This window comes from Atractosteus spatula, chromosome 9 (assembly GCF_055471065.1).
Source record: "Atractosteus spatula isolate fAtrSpa1 chromosome 9, fAtrSpa1.hap1, whole genome shotgun sequence".
Lineage (NCBI taxonomy): Eukaryota > Metazoa > Chordata > Actinopteri > Semionotiformes > Lepisosteidae > Atractosteus > Atractosteus spatula.
The window spans coordinates 49,907,386-49,923,979 of NC_142714.1; the positions used below are offsets into that span (position 1 = coordinate 49,907,386).

The window sequence follows — 16,594 nt, forward strand, 5'->3', positions numbered from 1 at the left end:
CTGGCTTTTGTAAATATTTGCCTGGGCATATGACCTTTTTTCCTCATGTTGCTGGCCCAAGTAAACACACAGAAAGTCTGAAACTGCCCACTGTCCAATCTCTCGTTTGGTGGCGTGGGGGGCTTTAAGTGTGAAGATTGTAACAGATAAGAGTTTCAGTACTGAAGGTACAGAAACCACAACTCACATGTGCTTCATTCTGTTGGGGTATATGGGCGGTCTTTGGGCTGTGTGCGTCTCACATTGGATCGATTCAGTAGCGAAGGCGTTTGTCTGCCAAATGCAAATTGCACAGTTGGGGAACCTTGGAGAACGACTCTGGTTGTCCTCTCTGTCTCATATACAGCTGTGACGATATCTCTGTGGTGACAAGACATTTGTCCAAGCTCTGATGAAAGCCATCTGAATGCACAGGCATGCATGTTGTTTGTTTTTGCACGAATAAATAGCCTTTCGCATTTTTTATTTGTTTTATACTTGTAATTAGCTGGGCCAGGAGTGAGAAGCGTTTTGAGACAGAGCCACGTCAGATTTCGGGAACTGCAGTTTCTGAATTGGCAGAAGTTTCGGAAGCACAAAGTGTGGAGCTGTTTTGCGTTCAGGACTTTTCTTTTTTAAAAATGAAAGAGGGTCTGGAAATTAGTTAATGTAGAAACGATGACATTGTACATGTACGTGTGTAGCAGTCTGGATGTCTGAAGAACTCCTGACTCGGTAGGTTTTGTTTTGGTGGCTGATGCTCTGAGTACTGTCTAATTTTGATGTAAGTCTGCGAGCTGTTGCAGGGGCCTCTGGGTGTTTGAAACGGGACTGGTTTCGTTTTGAAGTCTCTCTCAATGAACAGTTGGGTCAAATTGGCCCTTCTTGTGAAAAAGCTGATGTTTTTGTGCTTCGCTTTGCTCATGTACCCAAGCGTGTTGACTGCATCTTGTCCCTCCTGCATCCCTTCTGCTGCAGAAGGAGGCAGTCCAACAAGACGCAAAGGGTGTCTTTATCTCCCGCCCTGGTCATTCAGAAGCTCAGCTTGCAGAGCTGCAGGGCTGAGGAAAGTGGGAGCCCTGGTGTTGAGTGGGAGAGGAGGCCCCCACAGTGCAGAGCAGAAACTGAACACCCAAAGCCGGAGCAGAACTGAAAGATGGGAGATTGCGCACATCACAGCCCGGAGTCACATCGCGAGGAAATACCTGGAGTATCGCTTGAGTTCCCTTTGTCTTTTTTTCTAAATGCTGTTTTATCTCAATAAAATTACTATCCTGCCAGCTCTTTGTTCCCGAGCTCCTCTCAGTTGCGTTCAGCATGTAATCTTGCTGTCAGAGCTGCTCGCCTACTGTCAGGGCTGAGGAGGCGACAAAGACAGGAAGGCGGCTGTGATAATTAGCAAATTACTGTTTTCACTCATTAGATGTCATAATTCTGGGAGGCTGGGAGCACTTTCTTCTCTCTCTCTCTCTTTTTCATTTGCTGCAAGCCCCTCACTGGATTAAGGACACGGGCAAAAAGTGTGTCAGAGGCAATTATTGGGGCAAATATTGATACCTGGACGGCAGTTGAAAGGTCATTGGGGTCTAAAGCGGGTATTTTGAGGTTTCAAAACAGCTGGCCCTTTTCTTTTCCCTTTTCTGTGGAATGAGCATCGTCAAATAGAAGGTATCCACCACACAGAGTCCGCACAGGTCTTTCCAAGCTGTTCCATTTGCTTTGTGATGAGCAGCGTTTCGTCAGTACCGGGGAGCCACAGTGCAGCAAGCTTCAGCTCGGCTGTTCCTTGGGCTGGGAAATGAGTCTTAAACTGGTCGCACAGTCTCTTTACAGGTTAGATTAATCCCAAGACTGGCCCAGGATCGGGCAAAATGAGCACCAGCCTGTTTTGGTTGTTATTCAGAGCACCACAGTGTTTTTCACCTGTCAGCACAGTGAAAGGAGATCGTGTTTAGGTATGAAATCAACCCCAATTCTTAGGATATTGCCAATTAGACACACTAGATCTTTGCACCTTTATGCATGACGCTACTGTTATTCATTCCTGGTGCTGGAGATCTGGGTTTCTCCCCTCTTTCGTTCTACCCTGAGTTCTTAATTGCCTTTTCTAGAGTCACTTGTGCGCTTAACTGTTTCCATGTTTGGACTCGTTAAGGATTGCAAATGGCCTATAAAAACCTGGTGGGCTGCAGCCCCCCAGGAGGAGGGCTGAACATCAAAGGCATTTAGTGCATTTAAAACCCGGGACAGGAAGCACTTCTTTGCGCAGAGGGCTGTGGGAATGTGTAGCAAGCTATGCAGCCGTGTTGCTGAAGCTGATACCCTGGCATCCTTCAAGAAACAACTGCCCGAGGTGCTTGGATCAATAAGCTAGCTGGGCCAGATGACCTCACCTGAAAGTTAACTGTGCATCTTATGTTCTTAAATGGTGAGAACTGGTGCAGAATGAGTGACTTTAAATAGGCAAGAGATCCATAGCACCGCACTTCTATAACATCAGTAATTCTTTCTCACTTTTCAGCTGGTCAGGAAGAAATTATCCACCTCTTTTGAACAACTGGTACTCCATTTAAAAAAATACTCAGTGTAAAAAATAAAAGGTGGGGGGGGGGGCACTCTGGGTGCTCATAGAAAGCAAATTGAAATTTGCATGTTGCTTTTTACTGAACACACATTTCTGTTGCAGCGCCCACAACCAGAGGGCTATAAAACGTTATCAAACAGAATGAAGAGTTCAACATGAAGATGAATGCATTTTATTGTCTTTTTTATTACATTTTAATGTCTTTGATATCTTTGTCTGATTTCCACATGGCCTCCAGACTCATGGATGCAAGTACAGTATAACAGCTGAACATCAGGCCCTGAAAAAAATTCCTTACACTTGTATAGCGCTTTTCTGGACACTCCACTCAAAGTGCTTTACAGGTAATGGGGACTCTCCTCCACCACCACCAGTGTGCAGCCCCACCTGGGTGATGCGACAGCAGCCAGAGTACTGTACGTCAGCTCTCAGTGGGGAAGAGAACAGAGTGATGAAGCCAGTTCAGAGATGGGGGTTATTAGGAGGCCATGATTGATAAAGGTGGGGATTTGGCCAGGACATCAGGGTAACACCACGACTCTTTTCGAGAAACTCCCTGGAACTTTAATGACCACGGAGAGTCAGGACCTCGGTTTTACGTCACATCCAAAGGACGGCCCCTTTTTACAGTATAGTGTGCCAGCCACTATACTGGGGGATTATGACCCACATAGACCGCAGGGTGAGCGCCCCCCACTGGCCCCACTAACACCTCTTCCAGCAGCAGCCTTAGCTTTTCCAGGAGGTCTCCCATCCAGGTATTGGCCAGGCTCTGTAGCTGCTGGCAGTATAGGGTTTAATATGGGTTTTCATTCTTCCAGCACTGTTACAAGTACCACAGATATTTTTGTATTCTTTCTTCCTCTGATCTAGTCCTGGAGCCCTTCATTCAGTTTTATATACAAACAGTGTACCTTTAGGTTTCAATGTGGCAGTCATTACCAAGCGTGGCTGGTTAAAAAGGACTCCTTTAGCTTAAAAAAAAAAAGTCAGAACCCCTGTTTTGGCTAATGTAACATCCCCAGAGACAGCGATAATTGATCTGAGTCATTAAGAACGATGTATAAGCTGGGAAGGCCCGAGACTCTCTGGGGTTCAAGGGAACATTCCTGCTATAAAATGCCTTCTTCTGCTTCTTCTGGTCAGCATGTGGTGTGAGGTTCAGTCATCACCTTTCTAATGTGAACAATAAAGGTGCACAAAAGCTGCAGGCTGTAATACTCATTAGAAGGACTTGAGATGTAACACGGTCTTGGTCTCTGTGAAGTTGATTCAATCGGAAGGGGATTCTTGACAATCTCTGCTTCTCTTTGGTTGCTAGGGAGGCTGGTTAACAGTACCCCCTCCCCCCCCCCCCCAACTGTTGTCACTATGAGACCTCGGTGAAGTGTTTCCTTGTTGCTAAGGACCTGTGCTTAGTTGCTAAGAGAAGATGCCACGTTAGATAAATACAATGTTGCAGGAGGGAAGCAGGCTGTGCATCAGGTTGTGGGGTGGGGGGAGGCTAGGAGCCCCCATAGTAATGTGTACCCCTGTCTTAAGGAAACTGGCATTGATTTATGAACAGCGCTAAATGTTATTCTCAGCTCAGATGGAAACTTGGATGTTCGCTGTCCATTTGAGTTTGGCTGCTGCTTTTGCTGAAATAGAGCAATGCACTGATGTTTTTGGTATTTCCCGATAAAGACAATTTCATTTTTTTAACAGTTAATCATCTTTTGAAACCCTCAGGAGGATGCAAATTCATAGAATAATAATAACAATAATATAATTTCTGTTGCATAACAGTTGGATCCATTTCAGGTTTCAGGTTCACTTTGCAGTGATGAAGCAGGAATATGTGTTTTGCATGAGGTGAATAAAATCAGACAGTGTGATTAACCCTAAAATGTCAGTGCCAGGTGGTGACCTATAGTGCGCTACTATATATACATGACCCTGAGGTCATTGAACGTGAAATGGGTTGAGCTGCTATGCAAAGGATCATCCCTGGAAAGGGTCACGTTCTGTTGGCCAGTGTCCCTGATGGCCTGTCCAGTCGCACTCTCATGGACTCACACCCTGCGCATTTTTTTTTCTTCATTTTTGGTGGAGCAGGATGCTGTGCAACACCCTAACCCGTTGGGCCCCATGTCTCCACAGCCCATTCCGACCAGCCCCAGCAGCAACTCCACCACACCAACCAGTACCATGGGCCTGTCTTCCAAGATGGACAGTTCCAACATGCACGATGTCTTCATCCTGTCGCCCGTCTCTGGACTCTATGGACCCAGGTAATGACCCGCTGATGACCACAGCACTGCTGCATCGCCCGGTCACCGGATCACACATTATGCTTGTGCGTCTGTTGATCAATCCACCAGGTTCTATTGATCAGCATTCGCTCATCAATTTCTCAAGGCTTGGGGCCATGCTTTTATTAACAATCATTCATACCAAAAATCTAAAAACTGCTCCTTTTCACCCAGACACCAGAGTTCCACTTATCGAACATCTTGCTCAACTTGTCAGTAACTTTTGGGGTTTTGCCCGGTCTTTCGAAGCAGTTCCTATAGGATGACCAGTAGCAGTTACTAGATTAAGGCTCTGCAGGCCCAGGGCTGAAGATTCCTGGTGTAAATCGACCTCAGACCTCCGAGGATCATGGGTGCGTCTCCCCTTGAAGCACACGTTAAAACTGTTTCTGTTGTCCCCCCCCCCTCTCTCCTGTCACACGCGTGCAGGGACGAGATGGGCATTATGTCCTGCGATGACATCAGCAAGTACAACATGGGGAAGTCGGGCATGAAGGGCTCCGAGTCCCCCAGCTACTTCCTGGACCACGAGAGCGGGAAGTACTACACGCTGATGGAAGGGGAGGGGGTGCCCCTGGGCCCCGAGTACGAGAGGGGCCGCTCGACCGGGGTGCGCCGGAGAGAGAAGACCCCCACGCATGGTGAGTCCGGCCGCCGGCCTGCCTCGCCATCCACCACTGCCCTCGGCAGTGCCGCCTTTTCATCCTGCCCCCCCCCCTTTGTAAACACGTCTGGCGTCGGTGTGGGTTTGTGCGCGTGCGGGTTGTGCCCCTGAAAAATCTCGGCACTGCGCCCCATTCGCACGGGGGTCCCCCCACTGCAGCACGAGGATCGCTTCTCCGGGAAGAAAAATTCCAGGTATATGTTATTATGGAAGTATAGATAAAAAACCCTTTGTTTTGAACAGATAGGAAGCTCTTCCTCGTGTCTGCGTGCTTCGAGCACATGGTCAGTTAGCACTCTCCTTCCCTTCCTTTAATGCGGAATGGAGAAAATGGACATCGCACACTGTTGGGCCCAGTCCTGGCATGCTTACAGTCCTCGAAAGATGAATAAAGAGCTCGTTGGTTTCCTCCCCCAGCTGGGGATGGACTTCCTCCTGAAGTGAACAAGCCTGCTGGTGGAGATAAAGCACTGGCCACTGCAGCCAGAGCATTTTCCACAGTAACAGTCTGCCAGGGAATTAGTGGTGGAAGGATTCCAGTGCAATAATTGCTTCGGCTTTGCTTATCTGATCTGTGGGAAGCATGTTGTGCAGCAGAACAGCCCCCCCCCCCCCCCCCGCCACCCTCCCTCTGTTCTTACATGGCGGCTGATGTGCTCCTCGGGCTTCTTTCCAGGTGACCTAAGGCCGGTTTCCATGCCAACAGAGTACAGCTGGATGGGTGAGACCAAGGAGCCCAACATGTACAAGAGGGGGAGCAGAGGTGGGTTCCCCGTTAACAGAGGTGGTATGATCCAAAACCCGTTGGCTTCAGAGGACGAGCTTCCATTAAAGATGTATTTTTCCACTGTTGTATTTACGCTGTGGGAAATAACTTTTCAAGTCAAGTGGAGACAAATCAGCATTACCATGTAAAGGAGATATGTTTAATTCTGAGAGGTGTCAGCTGACTCATTTGCAGCGGTTTTTTGCGTATTGCTTCAGTTACAGTCCAGGTCTCTGTGGTGTGACCATTTGTCTGCAGAACAGTGTTCTTGGGTCTGGCATGCTTTTGAAATAGAAATAAACTTTCTTTAATGTGCTGATTGTAGTGCTTTGAACTGAACAGCTGAACCACAGGCCTAAAGAGAATTAATCAGCTTTCCTTCAGTATTGTGAAGCAGCTACCTGGCTAACAATTTCTAATGCCCCAGTCATAACACTAAAATATTTGTTTAAAAAATGGCCCAGCCTCTCTCTCGAGAGTGGGTATCCTCCTGCCATTATAAAATGCGTGCTGTAGTGAGCAGTTCAGCTACTGAGCCTCCTGCTATGTTGATTCCTCTTCTGAGCCTTTCCTGTGCTGGGAGTAGAGAAGCAAGGGCTGTCTAACTGGCAGAGACTGCTGTAGGTGCTCCCAAAACCCTTTCCTTGTCTTTGGGGGACTTCTATGTCCACTGCTGGGACACTGTTGAAATTACAGCAGCTTTTACACCCACAGCTTGGTGAAAAACAGTCCAAAACGCAGGTTCATGACCTGTGAATGGTGAAGCTTATTTGCGCACAGGGAACGGAATTGCTGCTGCTCTGAAACCCTGTTCCAGCAGCGCCTGTGTTTGCTGAGAAGCGTGTGTGTAGGGATTTGAATGTTCAGTAGGTGTGATGCGGGGCAAAGAGAGAAAGATTGATCAGCCAGTGTCTCAGAAAAGCATCCATCAACCTGCCTGTCATCAGTCTCCGGCCCCCCCCTCGGTTTTAATATCCAGCCTATCTGTCTGCTGAGTGACACTGAGCTTAAACAGACAGAGTGCATTAATCAGAAAGAGGAGAGGGAGCACCTGCTCGAAAATCGGGGGAAGTTTTGGAGATGAATTAAATGCTTTGACTGTACACAAGACTACAAGTCACACATTGGAAAGATACTGTAGAGAGACAAAGATGGCAGAAGAGAGAGATAAATGTAGACAATTGACTAAATATTTCAGTGCGATTTTATTCTGAGTTGTTTTTTTAGTCATCCTCTTAACTTTCCTGATTGCGATAGATATATATATATATTTTAGGATGTAGACCAACGAGGAACCAGGAATTGACACGGAAAAGAAAAGCAGGGTTGCTCTTCCCCAGTTCCGCAAGATTATGAAGCACAAATATCTTGCTCAAAGGAGCTTGGGAATTCTGGCGATAGTGATGTCCAAAGCATCTTGGCACAGCTGTTCACTCGGCTTTTTCCGATGAATTCCTCTTCAGGTCCTGCTGAGGCTCTGGGTTTCTGTTTTGCAGATCACACCAGCATCGATTTTGGGAAGGAATATCTCTCCTGTTATCTGAGCCTCTGGTGTTTTTCTTCAAGCCGTTTCAGAAATTGCTCACACAAGCGAAGCGGTCTAAAAATAGTCCCTCGAAATCTATATTTAATGTTTTTCTAGCTCCCCACTTTAACCACTTCCTGGCAGGCCTGCGTGGGTTTCTTTCCGCTGCACACTTGTGCAGAGACGCACAAGACGACCTCACCCTCGCGGGCTCAGCCCGCGTGTCGCAATCGCCTCACACCATCTACACACCCGCCTCTCTAACGGAGCGGTCCGAACGAGCCCAGCGCTGCTCCACTGCTGTGGCGTTACTGTCATCGACCTGCGGGAGCCTGACACAGACCCCCGTGGGGGAATCCCCAGTCAAGATGAATGCCACATACACTAAATCCGACAAAAATGGATCTTCTTCAGACTGTTGTCGGTCGTCTTCTTGGTATTCAACCTTATCGGCAGTTATTGCTTTTATCCTTGCTAAACATGATGATCAGGGTATGTTTTTTTCCATTCTGGGCTTTTTGCAGTGTTCAGACACACGTTGGACTGGAATCCTTTCCTTGGTTTCTGATCATATTCTGTTTCATATTCTATCTTCTGTTTTTATGTGGCACTGATGACACAACTGCAAGTAAATTCAAGAATTGTTTAACTGCACGCCCACAGTGCTGATGCTCCCGTCACCCACCGGCACACACCCTCCCCATGACACAACAGCGTGCACTCTGCTACACAAACACACAGCTGTGCAGCTCATCTTTGCATTCCTGCCTTTGGCCTCCATTGACTCTCATTCTATTTTGGTTTTTTTCTTATTTCCTGTGCTACGCTCCACCAAAAATGAAAAAGTACACAGGTGTGTGCCAAGAATATTAATTAAATATTTTAAGTACATAGGTTTAGAAAAAAATATGTTCTTTCATTTTTTAAAAATAGTCTGGATCATTGTAGTTAGCCCACAGTTACCTTGAGGGGACTCTTCGTCACATGTTCTGCAACACAAGCAACTGGACACACACATGTTGAACATGACATATTCATAGATGGATTCATTATTCATTGTTTGCTTCACTTTTTGTCCCTCATGCTTTTTTATTAGATGTTTCCTGTGTTCACTAAACTAGATATAAATAATTAAATCCGCGTTTTTTGACATATTGCCTGACAATCGTGCTTGCTGTATCGCAGTACTTAGTCAGTCAAGGTGCCCCAGAGATCAGAGTAAGTACACAGTGTGTGAGCAAAATACAGCAACTGATCAGGCATCAGTGGATAATACATTAATTTGGAATTTGATGGTATATTCAGGAAGACTAGTGGGTTTCCAGTATTTTTTGCAGGTTAAGGGGAAGGACTTTTAGTTGCTTTCTTCACTTTATACATCCTAGTTTCTGGCAGTAAAAGTAAAACCAGGAAACTGCACAGTTACAAAATAGCACCCCTGTGGCATATGATACCCAAGATAACACAGGATGTGTTTTTATATGTGCACAAGGGTGCTAATTATTGAATCAATTAAACACACCTCCGTAACGTTTCCTAATAACCAGTATTTATCATTCTAGAGCAGATAGCATGTGAGGAGCCGAAAGGTTGTTGTTATAATTGTACGAATGTAGCCACCGCATCCTGAGACGATACACACACATTCACAGAGTCCCCCGCTCTGCAAGCTCTCCTCCACTGCAGAGCCCCCTGATTTGTATTCAGCTGGCACAGGCATGTCGACAGCGGAGAGCCATCGTGAAAAGCCCATGAATAGCATTAAAGAAAGTGATTCCTGTTGGATGTGTGGGGGCGATTGCACCGCACTCCCACGCACAGGAGCTAAATATAGAAGCCGCCCACCTGAGAGGGAGCTGCGATGGTCTCTGCCGGCAGCCACGCTCTCCCCTCGACCGCCCCGGGCAGCTGCCCGCAGCAAGAGAGATGGCCAGTGTTTTCATCCTTGCACAGCCCACAGCCTGCTTTGCTCCGCTCTGTTTGCACCGACACTGTAATCACCTGGCAGAGATCCCTCTTCAAACAAAATGAGCTTGTTTTGACAGCTCTGAAGGCCAGTGCATGTTCTATTGAGAAACATTTAGGGAGACCTGTCTGTCCAGAGGGCCGGCCAGTTCTGCTGTTCCTAGAACCAGATGCATGGGAATCATTTGGTTACTCAGTGCATTGGCAGTGTGGCTTGTTGACAAGGTTGATTCGAGAGATGCAATGCGTCTGATTGTTACTTGTTACTGGAATCATTGCTGTCTCTGACTGTAAATTAAGTTTAGCCCGTGACATTATTGAAATCTCCAAAAAGCCTCAGAATCAAGATACAGACACATATTGCCTGTGAGCAATGGTGAAACAAGGAACATTTGCCCCTTTAATTATTTCATGTGCCTTCAATTCTAGTTCTCAGAGATTATAATCCAGCAAATCAAATTTTTAAACATTGTAAGAAAGTTTAGATCTAAAGAAGATTGTCATGTGGGTCAAAATTATTATTTTACTCTTTTCTGCAGAGGTCTTCAGTGGCCGGTAACTTGAAAAAGCCTGAAAACCTTCCAGATTGTGGCCTGTAGGGATTTGGATTAGGAAAGGCCATATGAGCTGCTCAAAGATCGATGCTTACAAGAGAGCTTCATGCTGAAGCTGATCAATTAATTAATGAGGCAATGTCTCACTTCTTTGCCTGATCTGCTGTGCAGTATGGTTGCCCTGTGTCAAGCAGGTAAGAACAGCACTGGGAGGTGAAATTGGTCCCCTCCTCTATGTGAAGCAGTTTGGATGAAAGGTGCTTTATAAATGTAATCTATCCATTGATAGGTTATTTATTAAAAATAAACAAATGAATACAGTTTCAACTTTCCTCTTCCCCTGTCTGATACAGATTATTTGTGGTTTATCTGCAGATGGTGGTCAAGTGTGACCATGGTGAACTGCACCAGTAGACCTGGTTCTGCTTCATGAAAGCACAGTATCGCCTGCCTGCACTCTATAGCTTTCCAACACATCTCCCAGCTTTCCTCTGTTTCTCTGGGAGCTACCCTGAACGTAATGCACTGCACTAGCATTTTATCATCATTTTGTAAATGATGGGTGTTTGTTTTCGTATCTCCGTGTTTGGGTCCTCTCGTTGATACTGGATTCCAGTACTCTGGCTGTTTTCTGGGAACAATGTGTGGGTGAGTGCAGTCTTGGACCTGCTCTGTAACAAAAGAAACACAGCGGTGTAGTAGATTAAATGTCAGCTTCCTATAGGAGTTATAAAGTTGCTCCTTCAAGAGAGTTACATCCTGTCCTTTAAGATCAATCAGGTTTCTGACCAGTGTCAGTGACTAGTTTATTGCCAGGTTTCTCTAGTAATTCCGATGAAACCAGTCTCCTGGGGTTTTGTCGGGAGAGTCTGGTTTCCCGGCCCCAGAACGACGGTGAGGTTAACCTCCTCCCCCTTCTCCTCTGTCTCCCCCAGACTCGGAAAACTCCCTCCTCCGCTACCTGAGCGACGACAAGATCCTGGTGATCCAGGAGGAGCCGGAGACGCAGCGGGAGTGCAAGAGGGACACGGGGCGTCGGTCCCGGAAGAAGGGCAAGAATCCCAGCAGCCCCAGCTATCCCATCAGCCCCAACTCCCTGCTGGCCCCCACTGTCAGGATGGACTCGGGTCCCCCTGAGAGCCTGCCCTTCCCGCTGCCCGAGAGCAACACCGTGCCGCTGTACCACGTGAGCGCTCTCTTCCTCTACCTGCTTCCAGAGGCGGCCTGCCTGCCCGCTAGCTGGAAGTCCCTGTAAAAGTGTAAAGCTGCAGAACCGCAAAGGAGCGGAGCAATTTTCTTCTGCCCCTGAACATGGGTTTAAAAATTTAGCCTGGTGTGACCACTTAAAAAAAAGCAGAGTGATTATTTTGTAAAAGACTTTGAAAGCTGCCCCATGATAGTTGCCCCGTAGTTAGATGTGTCTTAATCAGATTTAAGTAATTTGATTGATCGGGGTTTGCTTGTGCATGAAGGATTGATTGATGTTGCCCAACATTAGCAATGACTGACAGCTAGAATGGTCAGTTGGCCGAGGGGGTTAATGGGTTGAATACTTTTCCTGCTTTGATTCTCGTTCTGAGGTCTGTTGACCACTGTTTCATTGAGCTGCAAGCCAGATTTTTTCAGAGATCACCTATCGCTGTGCATCTCCATTGCTGCTGCACTCCGTTCAGGGTGGTGTCCCACAGTTGAGCTTTCAGCCAGGCCAGGGCCCTGCAGGAGAAAGTGAGACCTTTAACTGGCGTCAGGCGTCCGTGTGACCTAAATGGAAATGGACGGTTGTGTCAGTTTTGCCCTTGTCCACTCTCTAACTCAAAGATACGTATGATAGACCCTGGTTGTGCTGTGAGAGCTGCTAGTCTGCGTGTTTGCTCTTGCAAGAGCTGAGGGGGGTGGGATGCTGCCTGTGTGTGAAACTAGAAAGTGTTTTCTGAGTCAAGCTGCTTTCCATCAACCGCTGTCATGCCGTCTTTGTCTCCCAGCAAAATAGAAGTCATTTCAGGATTCTGTACTACGGCGTGCAAGCCAGCCTAAAATCACTGTTTGTTTTCTTTCTAGTATTTGGTGTACCCCTGCTCCCCCTTCCACCATTCCTCCCTCTACAAAAACACACATTGTTACAGAGTAATTTTCCCTCCTGACTCATCGCAGTCAGGGGTGGTGAAATTACCGTTTTCGCGTGTCAGCTCTGCACAGGGGCCCGGGGAAGCTCCTTGCTGGCTCCTGATTCGTTGATTATGGCTTCAAGCCTCTAGCCTGGCGCTGACAGGCACGGGGACGAGTGGGCAGCTCCAGAGCTGTGCCAGGGACACTGGCGCATGCTCTGCCGGCAGGAGCTGTTTCTCTCTGGGCCAAAGCACAGAAAGGATGAAGAGATCCGAGCAGGGAGCTCCGTCGGCACGTGTAGGCTGCAAAGGAACGGGTAAAGGTCCCAGGACACACCTGGAGGCTCCACTGCCAAAGCACTGTGTCTCTTTTCCTTTCAGCATGGCATACACCTTTACCTGTCCCTAGGATGAAGACAGGTTAGCTGTGTGTGCCCTCGATCTATCTGCACTCATTGTTTGACAGAAACCTGTAATCATAACATGGTGTTCAGTCATTTACATCAGCAGTGACAGGGAGCTTAAATTCTAAAGGAAGGATCTGGACTTTCTACTTTTAGATGTCTGCATGCGTATCTGTGTTTTTCTGACTGTCTCCATCCCTCGCTGTGCACCGTTTTCTTCAAAGATTGGAAAGTGCATGGGGGGGATTGAGTTGATATATCTTAGGCTTCATATCTAGGCGATGCAAAGTGTTTTCTTGAAAAAAGTGCTGTGAATCTATAGGAGAGGGGAGCATTTCAGGCATCGTTCTCCAACAAGATCAAGCTCATGGTTTATACTGTATGTGTCTTTGCATCATCCGCAAGAAGGAGACCCTTCCGTCATCCCTAGACGCGCGTGTCCAAAATGAAAGTCTTCCATCGATCTCCTCGTAGGGCAGTACTGTAAAGACTACAGTACAGAATTCAGTGTGCACAGGGAAACATTTCAGGAGAAGCTCGGTTTTCCAGAATTCCGATTAAGAGAGTCTTCTTCAAACGACAGTGCTGTTCTAGTTTATTGTGATGCTGAAGCTTCCTTGCATTTCTGAGACCCAGAAACCCAAGGTGAGCTTGGCAAGGGAAATTACATTTGACAAGACATCAAGGAAGTTAGAGATAAAGAAGGAAATCTGAATCCGTAATGAGTGTCATCATTTATTCATCAACATTGTGAGATAAGGCCTATAAATAAGCACTTGGTCTCTGAGGTGCAAACCTTTTGGATTCATTAATAATGGATGTAAAAATGAGATTGTTTTACTCTGAGAGTAGTGCAGGGACTGAGCTGACAATGTGCTCATGGGCGAAGCACACCTATGTAATAACCTTACTGTAATCACTTATTTCTGTGTCACTGGCTGTGGAAATGCAGGACTGGGTGCTTGGCGTGGCTCAGCCATGCAAGGCAGGGACTCCCAGCTGAGAAGGCCTGACAGTGGGGGTCCCCTAATGCCGCGCAGCCACACGGCGGCTTCGGCACAACCACTGATTGCGAGGCAACGAGTAATTGATTAACGAGGGGGAGAGCTCAGAGGAGGAATGGGTGAGAACTAAAAGGAGCCCCCCCCCCCCCAAGTGGAATCCCCCAGTTTTAACACAGCACCCCACACCTGGTGGCATAAATATGAGCCTTCTGCGTAATCGTCTGTGTGTGGCCCCACATGGTGCAAGTTCCACACCTTGCCGTGAGCTATCGGGGAGGTTTTGATGCATCCCAGGGGTTGAACAACCATGGAAGAGAACTCCGTGACCTGGAAGTGAAGGTCACTCGTTCTTACTCTTCCTAGTAGAACCAGGAAACGCAGGAGGCATGCAGAGGGGTGGGGTGTGGATGGCAGGAGCTTGTAAGTTGGGCATTTCTGGCTTTACATTTGTAACAGGAGAGTGCAGCTCTGGTCTGTCCCAGTGATGCTTCCTTCTGCCACACTCCCTTCCCTGCTCAGAGCACATTGCCAGACAAGCAGGGAGCGGCTTCAGGTGTATTTTCTGCCGAAAGGAAAAGAAAAGAGAGACTACGTTTAGGCTGTGGAGCCTTCTTTGTGGAATAAACCTTTACCTTTAATAACAAGTAAGGAAACGGATGAACTGAGCCAAAGAGCCTCCCGTTCCTCTCCACTAGAACCTAATAGCTTTAAAACGAACAGGCAGAGCAGCAGAGCAATCTCCCGCACTCTTCATATCAATATTTCAGGCCAGGAGATAGCGGGGTGACTGGGGCAGCCCCAGGGGTGACACTCAGCTGGCAGAGGGCGACAAGAACAAGAGGAAAGTTAGAAAAAGGTGTCTCTCCTGGCCTCAGTGTTAAGTGAACTTCCAAGCAGTTTCTGCTTGTGTCCTCTGGAAAGTGTTTCAGGGTCGATCCTTAAGAAGTCCAGTGGGATGCGAGTCAAGGCCTTTTGACTTAAAGGATTTTGAGTAGTTGAATCAAAGTGCCCTCATAGTCTTTTCTGTAGAGCGCAGCTCTTTCAGTTCTTTTAATCTTAAAACAAAGTGTAGGCCTTTAAGCCCATTAATATATCTGATGGCTCTTCTCTGGACTCATCCCAGAACAGCAATATCTTACCGAAACTTGTGCACAATATTCTAAATTATTTCTTGCTTTTACATCAGCTCTGCAGGCTGGGGGTGGTTGCAGGCATGCTCGCAGGGTAACTAGGGGTCTTTTTAAAAATCTTATTCAAAGAAATGGAGAAAATCGAGACAACTGCTTTCGTGCCCTCGAAACGTCTGGGTCCTGTCTTCCAGGTCTCTCGGCACCCAGAGAGAACAGTCTTACAAAGGTGTGAGAATCGAAGGCACAGACAGCTGAACTTTGAGCTAGTTCATTTCTAACTGCTGTTTGTTCTGAGTAAGTAAATTTAGTCGCACTTTAAATATTGAATAGCGGGCCTGATCCACGGTGAGGTCTGGAGACACTGATGCAAGCCCAGCAGGCAGAGGCATTCTTCCAGAATGTTAACTGGCGTAGAGAGGAGGGAGCTGCCTGCCTTGTGCTCTGGAATCGTCCTCCTTTAAATTTTAATCACTCCCCATCAGCACTTCTGACGCCTGCGTCGTGCCGGGGACCGGGGACCGGGGCGGGAATCGTTCTCCGGCCCGGCGGGGAGTCGAGATGGTGTCACAGAGGTCTCGGCCTCGGCTGTGCCCCCTCTTCACAGCCGGGGCTCAGGTTCCGCATGGCAAGTCTATTGCTTGGTGCGGCATCGTCCCCCGAAGCTCAGGAAGCATTTACAGTCGTGTCACTGTCCAGAGCCCTACACTGGTGACAGGTGGAGAAGGGGGAAAGTGGTCTAGTTGCTTCTGCTGAATTAGTTCTGCTCCATAGTCCTTCGGAGTCCACCGCTTCAATCTCCCAAAGGGAAGGGATTATCATTAATATCACTATATATATATATCAGTTTCATAAAACAACAGCCATTCGGCAGCCATGATCATGATCAAGCACCCTTGAAATTCCTGAATTTTAAACCCACGTAGTAGTTATTTTTACCTTGTTTTAATTTGCGCATTTCCCCATTACCGCAGGGGAAAAAACGTCAAATTTTAGAGATAAAAATCCCCTGTAGCAGAATTTCTCCGTTAGTTCCGAAGTCCGTGACACCAAGGGCGGCTGTGCTGAAGAGTGTAAGAGAAACAGTGATGTAAGCTATCAGTAAAGATGTTCTCGGAGGAGCTGATGCACACATCCCTCTGTGTGGGGGCCAGATTTCTCGGCAGCACAGAATTATTTCCCGAAGCCACCAGCTTTGATTCATTGCTGAGCTGCTGTGTGTTTTCGGTAGACTGGCTGGAGGGATAGACTCCCGGTGCAGCTCTGGGGAGACTGGCTCCTCCAGAGCTCTCCGGGACACTGGGAGATTCCCGACAATGGGAGTTCAGTGAGCAGAGGGAGTGTGGGAGGCGCGCTGGGTAAGGCAGCAGCCACACTCCTCAGGCGGAAAGCATTGCTCGGTTCATGTTCTCCCCTTGTGCCTTTCACGAGTCGGCTGTCAAAGATTTGGAGATGCATGCAATACTTTTTGAAGGGACTTGATCAGTGCATCCACTCTCTGTATTCGTGGTTGGGCACAAAGCAGAATGGGACATTAAACTGATATTAGGATATTTGTCACTGAATCACTGAGTGTTTCCCATACCTTTAAAAGGAAATGTTTTTGTGATGTTCACAGACTTG

The 16,594-nt window shown here is 47.4% G+C and overlaps 1 protein-coding gene across 1 annotated transcript in view; it reads left to right on the top strand.

Moving 5' to 3' along the window:
- LOC148828770 (connector enhancer of kinase suppressor of ras 2) overlaps nucleotides 1-16,594 on the top strand; it is a 75,793-nt gene that overhangs the window by 38,389 nt on the left and 20,810 nt on the right. The window contains exons 10-16 of the mRNA XM_088926055.1: nucleotides 4,706-4,836; nucleotides 5,287-5,498; nucleotides 6,198-6,284; nucleotides 11,267-11,582; nucleotides 12,601-12,734; nucleotides 15,166-15,200; nucleotides 15,579-15,599. Coding sequence (XP_088782181.1) covers nucleotides 4,706-4,836; nucleotides 5,287-5,498; nucleotides 6,198-6,284; nucleotides 11,267-11,582; nucleotides 12,601-12,734; nucleotides 15,166-15,200; nucleotides 15,579-15,599 — 936 coding nt within the window. The remainder of the gene's footprint in view (nucleotides 1-4,705; nucleotides 4,837-5,286; nucleotides 5,499-6,197; nucleotides 6,285-11,266; nucleotides 11,583-12,600; nucleotides 12,735-15,165; nucleotides 15,201-15,578; nucleotides 15,600-16,594) is intronic.